This window comes from Rhinolophus ferrumequinum, chromosome X, assembly GCF_004115265.2.
Source record: "Rhinolophus ferrumequinum isolate MPI-CBG mRhiFer1 chromosome X, mRhiFer1_v1.p, whole genome shotgun sequence".
NCBI lineage: Eukaryota > Metazoa > Chordata > Mammalia > Chiroptera > Rhinolophidae > Rhinolophus > Rhinolophus ferrumequinum.
The window spans coordinates 37,903,957-37,921,020 of record NC_046284.1 but is presented as its reverse complement, the minus strand read 5'-3'; the positions used below and the strand labels follow the sequence as shown (position 1 = coordinate 37,921,020).

Here is a 17,064-nt window from a genome sequence, read left to right as displayed (position 1 = left end):
AGGGAGTATTGTGTCTTCTGCAATTTTTTAGAAGAGTTTGAGCATGATTGGTATTAGTTCCTCTTTGAAGGTTTGGTAGAATTCGCTAGTGAAGCCATCTGGTCCCGGACTTTTGCTTTTGGGGTTTTGGAGGACTGATTCAATTTCATTACTGGTGATCGGTCTGTTTAGATTTTCCTGTTCTTCGTGGTTCAGCCTTGGAAGGCTATATGTTTCTAAGAACTTGTCCATTTCTTCTAGGTTATTGAATTTGGTGGCATATAGTCCTTCATAGTATTCTTGGATGATCCGTTGTATTTCTGTGGCGTCCGTGATAACTTCCCCCTTTTCATTTCTGATTTTGTTAATTAGTGTCTTCTCTCTTTTTATCTTAGTGAGTGTAGCCAACGCTTTGTCAATTTTGTTAATCTTTTCAAAGAACTAGCTCTTTGTCACATTAATTTTTTCTATTTTCTTTTTGTTCTCCATTTCATTTAGTTCTGCTCTGATTTTTGTTATTTCCTTTCTTCTGCTGACCTTGGGTTTCACTTGTTCTTCTTCTCCTAGTTCTTTGAGATGTAACATGAGGTTATGTATTTTGGATTTTTCTTGTTTCTTGAGATAGGCCAGTAATGATATAAGTTTCCCTCTTCAAACTGCTTTCGCTGCATCCCAAAAATTTTGGTAGGGTGAATTTACTTTGTCATTTTTTACTATGTATCTTTTGATCTCTCCTCTAATTTCTTCTTTGACCCGGTCGTTCTTTAAAAGTATGTTGTTTAATCTCCATGTATCTGTGTTTTTTCCTGCTTTCTTTTTGTAGTTGATATCCCATTTCAAAGCCTTGTGATCAGAGAATATGCTCGGTATGATTTCAATCTTCTTAAATTTACTGAGGCTGATTTTATGTCCCAATATATGGTCTATCCTTGAGAATGTTCCAGGTACACTGGAAAAGAATGTATAGTCTGATGTTTTCGGATGAAGTGCTGTATATATGTCAGTTATGTCCATTTCATCTAATGTGTCATTTAGGGCTGCTATTCCGTCATTTATTTTCTGTTTGGATGATCTATCCATAGCTGTCAATGTTGTATTTAAGTCCCCTAGTATAATTGTGTTTTGGTCAATTTCTCCCTTTAGTTCTGTTAGTAGTTGCTTGGTATATTTCGGTGCTCCCTGATTGGAGGCATAAATATTGATGACTGTCATGTCTTCTTGTTGTATAGTCCTCTTTACCATTATGAAATATCCATCTTTGTCTTTTGTTATCTTTTTCTCTCTGAAGTCTGTTTCATCTGATATCATTATGGCTACACCTGATTTTCTCTGGGTACCATTTGCTTGGAGTGTCAATTTCCACCCTTTCACTTTGAGTCTATGCTTGTCCTTTTGGCTGAGATGTGTCTCTTGGAGACTGCATATGTTTGGGTATAGTTTTTTGGTCCAATCTGCTACTCTGTGCCTTTTTATTGGTGAGTTCAGTCCATTTACATTTAAGGTGATTATTAATGTGTGAGGATTTCCTGTCATTCTATCTTTAGTTTTCTGTTAAGGCTGTATCTCCATTGTTTCTTTGCCTTTTTGTTGTTGTCTGTTATTTCTGTGTGGTGGTATTCCATGATGTTTCCCTCTGTTTCTTCTTTTATTACAGTATATATTTCAGTTCTGGATCTTTCTTGAGTGGTTACCCTTAAGTTTATGTAAAAGAAAGTATGATATTTAGAGTATTCCATTTTCTTCAGCACGCTTACTTTCTCCATTCCCATATTCCTGTTGAGGCCTTTACTCTCCCCCTTTTTATGTTTTGGTTGCCACAAAGCGTCCCTGTTGATGGTGGTCGAATAGCCTCCTTTAGTATTTCTTGTAGTGCAGGTCATGTATTAGAAAATTCCCTCAGCTTCTGTATGTCTGGAAAGGTCTTTATTCCTCCTTCATATCTCAAGGATATCTTTGCCGGATATATTATTCTTGGCTCATAATTTCTCTCTTTCAATAGTTTGAATATTTGGTTCCACTCCCTCCTGGCTTGTAGAGTTTCTGCCGAAAAATCTGATGATAATCTAATGGGCCTTCTTTTGTAGGTTTCCGTCTTCTTTTCCCTGGCTGCCTTGAGGATTGTTTCTTTGTCGTTGATTTTAGACAGCTTCAATACAATGTGCCTTGGAGAAGGGCTGTTGGGATTGAGGTAATTAGGTGTTCTATTTGCTTCTTGGATTCGAGGATCCAGTTCTGTCCACAAGTTTGGGAAGTTCTCATCAACAATTTGATTGAATATATTCTCTGTTCCCTTCTCTCTTTCTTCTCCTTCTGCTATGCCCATTATTCTTATATTGCTCTTTCTGATGGAGTCAGAAAGTTCTTGTAGAATTCTTTCATTGGTTTTAAGTCTCAAGTCTCTTTCTTCTTCCATCTGTGTTATTTCCAGGTTTCTATCTTCGATGTCACTGATTCTTTCCTCTATCTGGTCAACTCTACTACCTAAGCTGGTTATTTCATTCGTAATTTGTTCTATTGCATTCTTAATCTCCAGAAATTCTATTCGGTTCTTGTTTAAAATTTCAATCTCTTTCTTAAAATGCTCATGTTGTTCTTTGATTATGTTTCTGAGTTCATTAAACTGCCTTTCTGTGATTTCTTGCATCTCGTTGACTTTTTTCAGAACTTCAATCTTGAATTCTCTGTCATTTAAGTCTTATATTTCCATATCTTTAAGTTTCTTTTCTGGAGACTTTTCACTTTCTTTCTGAGCTGTCTTGTTGCCTTGGTTATTCATGGCAATTACTGAATTATTATTTGTCTTCCAGACTTCTGCATGAGTGGCTTCTGCAACAGATTGATAGGAAGAGGTCTTTCTTTTGTTTTCCAGTACTTGTTGGTAGAATGTTTTATTTTCTCTCCGACTGCAGCCTTATTTTTCTCTCTCACACGGTAGTGGTATGTGTTCTCTGCACTATTCTAGCTTCTCACACAATGGGGGGATTCCCTGGAAGACCGGCTTATCCTCTGTTAATAGTTCGCCTGGGTCACAGGGCACAGTGTTCATGTGGGTATGCGGAGAGCTTTTGAAGTTCCAAAGGTATTCCTGCACCAGATTCAGAGCCCGTATGTTTCAGCAGTTCTGTTTACTCCTGCAGGGATCCACCCAGATAGGTGGGGCGAGGGGTGGGGTGAGTTGTGAGAGGTGGCCCCTTGCAATGGCGGCGACCACCACCACAGCCAGTCCTGCTTCCACAGCTCCCTCCCCTTTGTTGGAACTAGTTGGGCTGTGATTCTGTGTCTGCGGTCCACAGTTCTCTAAACAGCAAATATTCTATTGTTTTGATCTGACACTGCTACTGTTCTGCTTCTAGCACCGGACCGGTGGGGGCGGGGTGACCTCTGGGAGGGTTCGGAGGGGGCGGCTAGTCTCAGTGCCTAAGGCTTCCACTTTCTGCTTGGCAGTGAGGGCTTAAACCACCGTTTTCAGCCTTGTTCCATCAGTCTTTTTTCCAAGGTCTCTGCTGTGAGCGTTGGGTTCAGCCGTGTTATATGCTCCCCCCTCAGCCCTATGGGCCATAAGCAGAGCCCTAGCAGTCCGAGTTCTTCCCTCTCCCACAGCTGGGGTAGTTCTGGGGTGTAGCAAGCTCAGACCACTGAACTAGGTCTGTGTCCTGCACCCGCGTGGCTCCGTCTCTGCACTTCTCCCTCCCTCCTCCCCTGCTCGCCTGATTTGCCCACTTTTAGGTGAATTCAGTAGTGGGCCTCTTCGACTTGCCTGTCTGCTGTGCAGGGTGTCCTTCGTGTAGTTATTGTTGTTCAACTAGTTTTGAATTCCAGGGGAACTTTACAGAGGCTAACCTCATGTCGCCATTTTGATGACGTCAATCATTTCAGTTACTTTATTCTTCATTTTTGACTAGTTCTTTTTGTTTTCTATCTCTATTTTTATGTTTCCTATCTCGTTGTTGAAATTCTTCCTGAGATCATTGAGCATCCGTATAACCAGTGTTTTGATCTCTGTGTCTGGTAGATTGCTTGCCTCCATTTTGCTTAGTTCTTTTTCTGGAGCTTTGTTTGTTCTTTCATTTGGGACATGTTTCTTTGTTTCGCCATTTTGACTGCCTCCCTGTGTTTGTTTCTCTGTGTTAAGTAGAGCTGCTATATCTCCCAGTTTTAGGAGAGTGGCCTTATGTAGTAGATGTTCTTTGGGGCCCAATGGTGCAGTCTACCTGGTCATCTGAGCCGGGTGCTCCAGATGTGTCCCTTGTGTGGGTTATGTGTGCCATTCAGTTGTAGTTGAGGCTTGGTTGCTGTTTGCACATCAATAGGAGGGATTGACCCTCATCTGGTGGGTGGTGAGGAGTGTCTGTGAGCACAGTGGAGGAGCTATTGTGCATGAGCTGACCCTATGGAGAAGGATTTGCTTTAGTGGGGCTCTGGTAGCTGTCCAGTCTGCCCTTTGTGTGTGTCGCCCATGGAGGCAGCTGAGTGGGGCTCCAGCTTGGTTCAAATCTGGCTACCACTGGGTGTGCTGGCCCTGTAGCCTCAGGCGAAATTCAGCCACAGTCTGTGTTATATCCGGAGCCACCTGGCACAAGCCACAATGCAATCCACAAATGGCAGCTACTCGCACTGGGCTTCGAGATGCCTGGGAGAGGCCAAGCCACAAACCGAGGCTGGCTACTACTCATGCTGGGTTTGGACTTACACAGCACTAGGTGAAGGGCACACTGAGGCCAGATGCTGCTTGTTTGGGTTTTGTGAACCTTTAAGAGATTTTAGGAAAGTCCGCAGCATGACCCAAGTCAGACCATGTATATGGAAAAGTCACTGGAAGCATCTTGGGTAGGTCCACAAATTGGGTGGGGCTGGCTGTCAGGGAATCACTAGGATGACATAAAGAGTGTTAGCCAGATTGCTAGAGACTCATATATGGTGGCTGCCTCCACATGCAGGTGGGAAGGGGGAGGGCTCAACAAAAGTTATGAATTATGCCAACACTTCTGTCTGGGAGAAAGCTGCCCCTCCAACTATCACTCTTAAGCTAGACAACTCAGTTCTGCCCCATATGTTCCTGGCGCCTTTTGAGCTGGTGCCCCAGTGCTGAAGCTCAGAGCAAGTGAGTTCATCAGCAAGTAAGTCCATGCATGTGCCCTTTAAGAGGAGTGCCTGGGACTCCAGCTGCCCTGAGTCTCACTCAGTGACACTCTGTGCTGGTTTTCACAGCCAGAAGTTGTGGGGGCTTCCTTTCCCAGCACTAGAAATCTGGGCTGAGGATCTGGTGTAGGTTTGGGACCCCTTGCTCCTCAAGGAGAGAGCTCCACATGCAAGATATCCCTCCCAATTTCTCACTGCCACACATGGGTGTGGGACCAGGCCGTTCAGTGTCTCCCCCTCTCCTACCAGTCTCAAGGTGTCTTATTCTGTATGTCCTTAGTTGTGGGGCTTCTGTTCATTTAGAATTCAGGTGATTCTCAATGATGGTTTTTCTGTAGTTTAGTTGTAATTTTGATGTGGTCACGAGAGAAGGCAAGCACAGCGTTTATCTATGCTGCCTTCTTGACTGGAAAGCTTATATGTTTCAATATTTTTTTATCAGCCATCAAAACTTGATGTCTCCTTGCCTTCCTGCGGGGGAACCATATGATGACATTTGACCAACATTTCTGTATTGTGCTTTATTGTATTGAGATCCATGTCATTTGCTCTTCCTGACAGCTTAAATAAGAACGTGCCTATTTTCGTGTGTACTATGGCCTATCCCACCGTTCCTTGTCCCCTGCACATCTTTGAGCCTTGTTACCGTCTGATGATTCGTAGATGCATTGAGACAGGCACAAGACAATTTGGCATGTGCCTTGGAGATCCCATCAAAGGGTAAGTGAGGAGCTATGTGAGTCAAGGGAAGTGGAGAGGATTTTTGTTTTACTTTAGGGCTCTCCCAGAAGATGAGGAGGCATAGCTCATGAGACTTAGCCAGCTCATGAACATGAGCATTTGTAAGGATCAGGGTCCCTCTGTCCCCTTGTTTATCATGTGAGAGGCAGCCTATATAAAGAAACCCCAGGGTTAATCTTTTATTAATTGGGTGGTATATAATGTAAAACTTGTTTTATAAGAGTGTGGACCCTGGAGTCAAACTGCCTGGGTTCATATTCTGGCTCCAGCATTGGAGCAAGTTTGACTCTGGGCAAGTTACTTAACCTGTCTGTCTCTCAGTTTCCTTATCTGTAAAGTGGGTACAATAAGAATACCTACCTCATTGGGTTTGTTGGGAGGAATGGTGAGTTAATAATGCACGCAAAACACTGAGCACAGTACCTAACACATAGTATGTGCTCACTAAATGGTAGCAGTTATACTAATACATTAAGATTTTTTTTTTTCACATGAGCACTGCCTGTTGTATAGTTTTAGCTGTAGACCCTGGGGCAGGCAAATAGGAAGAATTCCCTCGAGGCACAACATGGGGTTACAAAAATAGCTGGGGGCAAGGCCAGGGAAACAACTTATCAAGAATTCACTTTTTTGAACTCCATTTCCATTAAACAGTTTTGCAGAATATGGCTGCATCCTAGAGATCAGAAATGTTCAGGTCTTTGCCGATGGCCGTTCAGTGGTCGACAGCATAGGCAAGAGGCGCTTCAAGGTCCTCCATCAGGGCCAGCGGGATGGTTACAACACAGCCGACATTGAATATATTGAAGACCAAAAGGTGAGGGTGGTCAATGCCAAGAATCCCAAAGCCAGGCAGTCTCTGTACTTGGCAGATGGAGATGATTGCAAAAGGATTTCTCCTCACTTTTGGAGGGCTTGGGATTTCTCATCAAATTGGTGCAACAACATTGAATGCTGCCCAACTGCTATTGGATTGTAGAATGGCTATGACAGCTCCCAGTATCCTGGCTCTCCCTGCTTAGTTGCTGAGTTATATTTATGCATAAGAAATGCTAAGCCAGACCAATCTTGGGACGCCCATTCAGCTAGGATTTAGGTCTCTGCCAGGGGTACCAAGGGATAGATCTGGAGTGAGGTCTACACTTGTGTATTGAACTTATCAATTTATTTAGATTTAAAAAGTTTTGAGATAATTGTAAATTCACATGTGCATTTGCATTTTTAAATGGGCATCCTGGCTAAAAGCCCTTCCCAAAAATCCATTATCCCATGAGTCAGAAAGATAACATGTCCAGTTAATCCTTGTTTTTCTGAACCAATGGACAGAAGAAGAGGTAAATAATCCCATGTTCACATATATTTATGTTTACTACATAGTACATGATTAATAAGTATTTGATCAATGAAAAAATATATTCAACTTGGAAGATAGAGTTATACACTGAGACACAGACACATTCATGTCTCTCTTCCCAGTGAGCAATGAGAAAACAGATATGAAAAAATGAAAAGGAGAGAGGCATAAACCAGCATAACCAGTTTAACAGCATACCTCCACTCAGGCCAGTTTATATCTCTGGTTTTCTATATGACTCGTTTCAGCTAATTTACCGAGCTGAACCTTTCTCCTTCCTCCACCCTCACCAGTATTTACACAAAGTCCATTATCTGGTTAAGGAGCCTTTCACATACCACACAAGAGAAATCTGGGTGGATTAACCTTCCTGTAGGGAGATAGGATGGATGCTCAAAGAGAGTCAAGTGCCAACAGTGTCTCTTGGAGTGATGGAGAAGGTACAGAATGCTTCACTTCCACTTTGATACTTTCAGGTTCAAGGAGAGGATTGTGCTGAGCTCATGGGATTGCACAACTGTGTCTATGAGCAAGCATCATCATGGTTTCATTCACTCAAGTCATCTCTGAAGAATCGGATACTCAATCACTTTGGTCCAATGCCAGAGAAAGATGTGGATCCCCAGGTATATAAAGATGTCTCTTTGTAATTGGTCGCCCCAAGCACATGAAAGAGCCTAGGGTTTGTGATTAGATGGGTGCATGGTTGCCATCTAGCAAATCAGGTTCAGAGAACAATATGGAGCTAATATGGTATTTATTGGTCTGGGCAGTGGGCATCAGGGCTAAGACCAAAAGGATCCAAGGTCAGAATTGGAGGAACTAAAGTGCAGCAGTAGGAACTTTGATCCAAGACAGGTTTTGGGAGATAAGTCAGGTGAGAAAAGGAAACACAGATACCATCAACAGGAGAAGCTTCAGTGGGAGTCCGGATTCATACCATGGTAATGTGTTAGGGTGACAAGATTTACATGAAATCCAGGCTTAAGAGAAGGGTATCCTGGGAGCTGAGACCAAAAGCTGCCACTTCCAGAGAGCTTCATAACCTTCTCCCCCATTGCTGTGGGAGGTGGGAGCTAGGACATAGGGCCAGCTACCTTAAAGGATTCCAACTGCAAGACCACAGGAATATTTCACACCTGAGTTCCTCTATGCGTAGCCCTGTAGTTCTACACCCTTGTCATTGTCTTCATTAGGGGTGAGTGGGTCCTGAGAAAACTGACCCAATAGTTAAATTTACCTGTGGTTGAGTTATACTACAAAGCAGTTCATTGAGTTCTACTGGATCAGTCTATTGCTTGGGGTAACAGTTCTCTTTGAGAGATCAGGCTCCAGGAAAGTGGAGATAGTTAAGTCTCACCAAGCTTTGCTTGCCTGGTATAAATCAGAGAACACATTCTTACTAGGACAAGGCTGGCGATATCCTAGTCAAATATTTCCCCACCATCACTTTTCCCATATTCTGAGCTGGCTCTCCTATATCATCACTCTATAACTTTCTAGATTCTTTCCTTACAGTCATTTGTGACTCTGTCACAATAGTAAAATAGAATATGTATATTCTGACTTCCTTGCCCAAAAGACTGTTCCTGCTTACCCTATCTAGCTGTGTGACCTTGGGTAAATCCCTTCCCCTTTCTCCACTTTCCTCCAATCTCTGAAATGAGGCAGGTACGTATATGAGGTATCCCTTAAAGTCTCCTCTTCCTCTTGCATTCTGAGGCTGTAAAACACCAGTCTGTTCCCTAGTGGGCTGAAATGTCTTGCTTTCTCCAGACCACAAAAGTGGCTCCTTCCCTCATGCAAAGGCATAGTGAATGTTGAAAGGAGAAAGGCCAGTTAGTGCTTCCCAATGTGATGCAGCTCCTGGCTAAGAGCCATGGTGACTCAGGACTACAGCAGAGCTCTGAGCAAGCTCATGATCAAGCTTAATGTACCCCTTCACCTTCTGGAAAGCATTCTGCCCCAGTCAGGCAAAAGATAACAATCAGCAATGATAACAGCATCTTCTATAAGAGAAAACACAGATGCCACAGAGTGATTCATAAGTTTCAGTAACATAAAGCTGAAATTTTGGGTTTCATTTCCTTTTTTATTAAGGTTTTTATCATGTTGCTTTGGCAGCATCAGCAAAACAAACAAGCAAACAAGCAAACAAACAAACAACCCCCACCCAAATTCCATCCAGTTTGATCCAGTCAATGCTGCAGCTCCAGTGGTCCTATTAATAAGAATGTGCTAAGCCTCAGGAGGAGGTGTCTTAGAAACAACTACAAATATTAACATCAGCTTAAATATCTTTGTTAATGATTCTGGGAAAGAAAGTTCAAAATATGTCAATCTAATATTCAGAACTGCTAATAGGAGGGACAGCATGTTACAGACTAAAGTGAGGGACAAAAATGAATCCAAAGGAAGCTAGAGACACAAAGAAGCAATGAAGGTAATGAGGTTTGAGGGTGAATCAGGTGAGCCAATTTGGAGGCAAATAATTCCACATGTAGGAGGTCTGACCAGAATGTGGTTCTCTATAGTCCTAAAACCAACCTTTGGGAAGTTGTGGGCAGATAACTCAATCTGGGCTTAGTAGGAAATAAGTCACCAATGTCTAAAATGTGTGTTTGGGCAGCTGCTGACAGAATTTTGGTGAAGGTTTGTGTGGGAGGGGAAAGCTCTTTGTTAAAAGGATACCTGGACACAAAATATATTTCTCATGTGAATGTGTTTTTGAATTGGAATTTTTGCCAAGTGGGATTGCTGGGCTTTGGGCTGAGAATCATAGGCTTGGTGTCAGGGGAGAAGCTAGCTGTGGCCCTATATAATGACATGGCATATGTGGACTATATTGCCTTGAGTCAGAAGCAGGGAAATGGAGTTAAGAGACAAGCAAAGCCTAAGGCTGTCATGGGAATTGAAGGCCCCCATGTTGTATGCATCAGTCCGAAGGGCCTTAAATAGAACCTTAGAAGTGGAAGAGACTGAGTAGTAGATATTTTCAGCTCATAAAGTCACACTGGATAAGAAGTATAATGTATCTGTTAGGATATTGATTTGCTTGCTTTAACAACTACCAAAAATAACTAGCTTACTTAAACAAGATAGCAGGCATATGTCCTGGAGGCCTAGGGCAGTTCCATTCCATGAGATCATTCAGAGAGCCAGGTTCCTTCCTCACAAAGTTCTACCATCCTTTGAATGTTGCCCTTGTCCTCCTGATTAAAGAAGGCTGATTGTCACCATATCCATATTATAGCTAGAGGGAAGGGAGAGAAAGAGGATGGTGGAGGGCACATGCCTCTTTCCCAAGGCATGAACCAAAAGTCGCACATATCATTTCCCTTTATGTCTCATTAGCCAGAACTTTGTCTCATGGCCTTACCTAGCTGCAAGGGAGGCTGAGAAATGTAGTCTTCTTTTTCTGGGTAGCTATATGCCCAGCTAAGATAAGGGGAAATAGATACAAGGGAAATTAGCAGTCTCTGCTATACACAGAAGCAGTTCCACCTGGGATGTTTATTTACCTTGTGGCTTTGGAAACGTACAGATTGATATCACTTCCATGGGAATAGGATGGACCCATTCTGTTTCTCTGTTGCAGATTAACCCAAATGGTCCAGCCTGGTGCTGGTGGACATTAGCAGTTCTTCCATTAGAAGGCCGAGCTCAGCTCCCGTTCCTAGCAATGAAGTCCTTAAAGGATAGACTGAATGGTATTCGGCGTGTCCTGGCCTTTATATCCCGAAACCAAAACTAGTTAGAGTGGATTGCTGAAGAGGAACTCCCACCCTCCCCACTGCCTACAGGAGTCGTCTTGTAAATATATCTAGTTGCAATAACATCTTAACAGCAGGAAGTGTCAAACAGAGGTATTATTACCCTGTTGTTGATTACAGAAACTGAGTAGAAAGACGAAAAGAATGTGACCTGCTTCTTGACATGCTGCACAACTACATGCACAGCAGAGGTATTCGAGAGCCCAGAATTTTTTTTTGTTTTTGACATAAAATTTTCTGAAAGTTTAAAGTGGTTTTGCTTTGATTTTCTTTCTTTCATCTATGAATGACTGTGTGGTTGAAATGTGAAACAAGATACTAATAATGTTACTGCATTATTTCACTTACTTGAGGCCTCATTCCAAATGGTTCACGTTTTATATGGCATTATGTAAAATAATGTTCATACTTCTTTCCGTTTTAATAATTTATTTTTTGCAGTACTGTATACTTTTTTTTCTACATGTATGTTTGTAACTAAGTTACATTACTGAAGTTAGTTGCTTTATTTATTTACTTTACTATGTACTTAGGGGGAAGTAACAATACTAGTGCCATTTTTGCTTTAACCATTTTTTACTACATTTGATGCCAGTTCATGAACCATTTTTGTATCTATCCAATTGGATGTCTAAAGGAAGTTTAGAATCATGCTAAGATCATCTATCTTCACAGATTCCATTTTACTTTTAGTTTGAATTCAACAATATAAAATACTTAAGGAATTTGGCATAGATTATGGAATAAGCCAGGGTAAAATAAAATAATCCATTTTCTATGTGTTATACAGAACAAGGCTGAAGGAATTATTTTTCTGGAACAAATTGATGAATCAGAGGAGTGTCCTTTATTGCAATCTATTATAGGTGGTTATTTTAGCAATCTAATTATAAGTGTTTCTAAGTTTTCCCCAGTGCAATTAGGAATTGGAATTTTAGGCAGGATAATATTTAACCCTTCAGAAGAAATGGTTTTCAGTTTGGCACATCACAGCCAGGCCCAGCTAGCCTCCTCTTCTCAGGGTTCTGAAGATCACAGCCTGGCCAGCATGTGTGGAAACACTTGCTGAAGGACTGTTTGTTATGAAAAATATAAAAAAGCCAATAGAAAAGGTAGTACACTTTAAAAAAAAAAACCTATATTTTTGGTGAATATGGGAGTGTTATAAGAGTGAAAAGATTAAGGCAGGGAAAAAGTGAATTGTGCCATTTGCACCTTTATGCAAACTGCTCTCCCCCCCGACCCTGTGATTCTGGACACTCGCACCCTGACCACTCTGTTAAGGTGAGAGGTTAATGCCTCAAGTAATCAGTCTGACTTCTTCCATTACCACCTATGGCCAGAAACAGAAAAGGCAGAATGAGATGATCCAGGCAACATGAGAGATTAAGGGAAGCAGAAATCAGATTATCTTTTCTCAACTTTTGTAATGGATGCCATGTTGTTAGAGCATTATGTTACCAGGTTTGATGTTTGGAGCCAGACTGGAAGGAGAATGAAGAATGGAAGGATAGATGTGGTTACTGCCCAAGCAAACTCTACAAGACACAGGGAGCAGGAAATTAAAGGCTCCCCCCTCCGACTTGGTGCCCAACTATGTGGTCATAACACATTCCTAGTACAATAGGTTCCTATTATCTAGTATAAATGCATTCCAAAAAAGGGTCATAAGTGTCTCTGCTTGATAGATGTGTTACTTTTGTGAATTAACTTTTTCTGAGACCCAGTTTCCTCATCTAGCAAATGGTATTGATAAATACAGCATATAAGTTGTCATGAACATTAAATTATATATATATATATATTATTACATATATACTTCTATATATTTTATATATTTTATATATACCACTTAGCACAGTACCTAGCAAAGAAGAGACATTGAACAATAATAGCTGTGATTATGTTACTCATAGTCATGGGATATCATTAGGGGCCAATATTGGCATAAAACACTACCTTTACGTACAATGTCCAGTTTAAACCACTTTAAACTTGTCTGGGGAATCCACACCACTGAGTTTCAGGCTATAACTTGATGCTTTACAGGTAATTCCTTTTGGAGTCAAGTGTGTTTGGGAAAGTGAAAAGACTGGAAAGCAAATGAGGGTCTGAGATAAGGGAGAATTCTGTGCCAGCAAGTTTTTCTTATTTCCATAGGGCTAAAAAGTAGTATTGTTTGGAGGTCTAGAATTTCTGATACAATGGAAGCTTAACTTCTAGCTCCTTTAGGATAACCAACTCATCACTCCCTGCTCTCCAAAATGTATTGAAAATCTTGCTCATGCCAGGGCGAGTGAACAAATTTTACAATCTATGACTTTTGTGCTTAGTTTATGGTATTTTTTTATGTTGCCCCAACAAAAATGTATTGTGAACCTACTGCATACCAGGTACTGAGCTGGGTGATTTCACATACATGAGCTCATTAAATCATGTCTTTCTCACATCAATCCTGTGAGATCAATTATTATCCCCATATTGTGGATGAAAAAGCTGAGGCTCTGAAATGTTAAATACTTTGCCTAAGTAACATAGCCAGTAAATAGCCAAGCCTGATTTTTAACTCATTTCTTTGCAGATTTTAAACATTTTAAATAGTTTGTGTTACGTATAATTTTATTAAGTAGGCATGACAACCAAGTCACAAAAGCACCCCAGAAGCTCACAATGGGAAATTGAAGATTAAGTAAAATTACATTACCCAACACATATCTTCTTAATTTAGATAGAAAGGGAAGTTTGATTTTTTTAAATAAAATTCCACAAAGTAGAATGATTCATGTTTATATAAATGAGTACCGAGCTCCAGCAAATGTAGATCTTAGCAAGGCAGAATTGCACTTTACTCTCAGTAGCCTAGATACATATTTGGGTGGTTTTACTGCAAGCTTTTGTTTCAGTAGTGGTGAGAGGCAGGATGCAAGGCTAAGGCTTAGTGTTCTTTGGAATGTACATGAAGGGGGTAATAAGTTAGACATGAATATTTTCAACCTTGTAAATTGATTTTGCAGAAAAGCTTGAGAATGAAAAGTATACAGAGAAAAGACATAAATCCAGAAGGACAAGACTTACCCTTGATAGACAGTGTCATTTATTTGGTTTGTTTTCCTGTCTATCAGTACCTACGTTTTTCTTAGTAGTTTTCTCTTCTCTCCCTCTCTCTCTCTGTGCACACATATGTATATGTGTGTATATTTATTAGGTACCAAGCAGACATTATGTCTTTCTGCTTTGTAGTGTACTACTGCTGCTAGCTAACAACCAGCAAAATGTAGAAAATGAAAAATGATAACACTAATTTTCTGTAGACAACTTGGAGAAAAGAGTGCTTGCCCCTGACTTAGCGGGGCAAGAAACTCACTATTTCAACAATTTGCCTTTTCTGAAGGCTGACTGCTGCTAGCATCACAGGGCTAGTTGAGTTGCCGTGCATATGGCACTTCCAGCTCTGCCTGTGGAGCTGGCCTGGGCTCAGGTAATCCCCTGTGACTAGCCATTGGATCAGTGGAGCTCCTGAGGCTGATTAACAGCACCCAGAGGTCTCTTACTGTCAGCAGATTGCACACTGTTGATGGACTGGAATCCATTGGGGACTGTGTTCCCCATGCTAACTCCATTTCCAAGATGGAGTTTTGTTCAGGGACTCATTCCTTGATTTCCCAGTATGTTGACTTTGCATCCATTTCTGTCTACCAAGGCAGAGTCATAGCAGAGGTGTGTAATAAAGATGCAAATAGAAGGCAGCCCAAATGATGGAAAAGTACAGATTTTTCAGCCCATTCTCAGGCATGTTGATTGATGTTTTGATGTATGATTGAAGACAGTTCTGAAAAATAGCTGGTTGCATGGGCTGTAGTTTGTGGCCCTTCCCGACTGCAGAGAGAAGGAAGGAAAAGGAGCCATATAAAATGTACACGTTCAATTCTTCTTAGAATGATAGCTTCCTCTATTCAACTATTTAATAATCTGGGTTATGTACATCCAGAGGTGAAATGAAGACATTTTCACTTACAAATGGGTATTTTCAAACGCGCTAAGTTAACCTTGAGAGAGAAGTGCCTGTAATCTCTGTTCCTGATGTCATTTTAAAGTTGTTGCTTCATGACTCAGTAGCCGTTTAAAAATTTGTCACAACAGATGTGATTAAAAGGAGTTTAAAAAGTGACATGGTAGCTTATGCATCATTTTAAAAGTTGCTTAACATTTATCTATTGTCAAGGCAACAGCAATAAAAAAATTAAAGGAAAGCAAATAGGTCAATGTGGCATCGTAGGCTTATCTTAGATAAACTAGTACCATCATTTTATGTAGTTCTCAGTAATTCTAGGAGTAAAATATCAAGCAAGCCATTTAAACAGCTGTAAATGTGTCTGTGTTTGCTATTCCATTTGTTTGTTGAGCAGCCATTTTACTCCCTCACTGTAATGAACTGAAAGGGGAATTAAAATACTGCTTTACCCCTGTATTGCTATTCAACTACCTCTATATGCTCGATTCTCTTTAAGATTTTCTTTCCTCCAAATTTGTACAAAAATGTTTCAGCTCATCTATGTTGTAATAACAATGTGATATAGAAAGTCTCTGTGAAAGCTGTTTGTTCATTAAAAGATAATTCTTATCATCTCATTTTGTATGTAACATACCTCTACCTAAACCTTAGGGCAAGAATTACCCAAATACCTTCATCTTGTTGGAAGCCAAATAGAAAGGAAAGCTATCGGAACATTTAATTTGTTCTTGTTTCTATTAGTTGTAATATATTTGACCTGAAGATCTTTCAAGGAACTAGACTAGTACTCAGACAAAAAGTTCTTAGTATGTGACAGTGAGGCAGGTGTGAACTGATTAATGTGACTGATGTGTTCTGAAAACCTGGCCATAAATTCATTGTTAAAAAATACACCAGGAAATCTTGTTATTTAAAGAATTATGTTGAAGTGTTTTGCCAATAATCTACCCCTAGTTTATTTGTAAATCCATTCATATATTGGGTTTGCTCAAAGCAGAGCACACAACTTACTCTGTTTTCTTTGGCATTATAAAATGTTCATGAAAGTGAATTACACGTTTTTAATTTAAATCAAACCATTTCTCAACAATTGGCTAAATCTAAAGCCCAAAGTGTGGACCTTTTAACAAGAAAATTGGTAAAACTGACTGAGACAATGAGCTAACTCCAGCAAGAGAACTTCAGCAACATCTCAGCTTCTTTACAGGACCGATTTTAGTCTCGTGCCATTGATGATTTTATACAAGGTTTATTTTACCACTGAAGAAAAAAAAGACACAGGAGTGGGACAATTAAAACATGAAATGATAGAAAATTTCACTTGGGCTGGACCATGTTGTTTGTAACAGGATCTTTTGGATAATTGAGAAAAATCAGAATCCCTTCCCAACTAGGCTCCAGAGGGAATTCTTGGCTCTGTTGGACATTTCCCTTCTGTACCCAGTCTCCCCCACTCTGGCTCTCATGACACAATCTTCCCTCCAAGGCAGTCCTTCAGCCCAGAATGCTGGCATAACTCAGTGGAGAACTGGATCGGCTCATCTAAAAAGAAGGTCTTGTTTGCATTTGTCCCTTAGGCCTTGAGCAAAGTCAACACTTTCTGCTTCCTCTCCTCTGGGATCCACCCTAGCAAATTTCAGTTCTCCAGGGTCAAAGATACCTCTGTAGAAGGAAATCCCAAGTCTTAAAAAGAGATAGGAGCAAGATAAGGGAAGGAAAAATGCCCAAGACGCATAGGCTCCGAGATATTTCCCTTTCTCTTTTATGTTTGATTTCTTCACTCCCAGGAGGTGGGATGAAAAGGGGCTGATGTATTGCTCCCCAATATGGGCTTTTTCCACATAATGCAGAAACTTCCCAGTCAGACTTGGCCATGGTCAGCCCATTGTAAAGGATGCCCTGGTCAAGGCAGAAAGTGCAGGCTCCCAGGAACCCTGCCTCTAGATCTCTGAGCCCACTTCCCCCACCCTTTCCAATTATCTGTTACTGGTTTTCCCATTTCAACTTATGCTCAGGTTGACTGGCTATACATGTTTACTCTGCACTTAAACACATGGATTAGCAAA

At 40.9% G+C, this 17,064-nt stretch overlaps 1 protein-coding gene across 2 annotated transcripts in view; it reads left to right on the top strand.

The window, feature by feature from the left end:
* The window catches only part of LONRF3 (LON peptidase N-terminal domain and ring finger 3), a 56,844-nt gene extending 44,047 nt beyond the window's left edge, over positions 1-12,797 (top strand). Inside the window, exons 8-11 of one of the 2 annotated variants that reach the window (XM_033114016.1) lie at positions 5,680-5,838; positions 6,514-6,676; positions 7,690-7,839; positions 10,812-12,797. In XM_033114016.1, coding sequence (XP_032969907.1) covers positions 5,680-5,838; positions 6,514-6,676; positions 7,690-7,839; positions 10,812-10,967 — 628 coding nt within the window. In that variant the 3' untranslated portion in view covers positions 10,968-12,797. The remainder of the gene's footprint in view (positions 1-5,679; positions 5,839-6,513; positions 6,677-7,689; positions 7,840-10,811) is intronic. The other variant, XR_004423833.1, reaches the window with a different exon arrangement.
* The last annotated feature ends 4,267 nt before the right edge of the window (positions 12,798-17,064 follow it).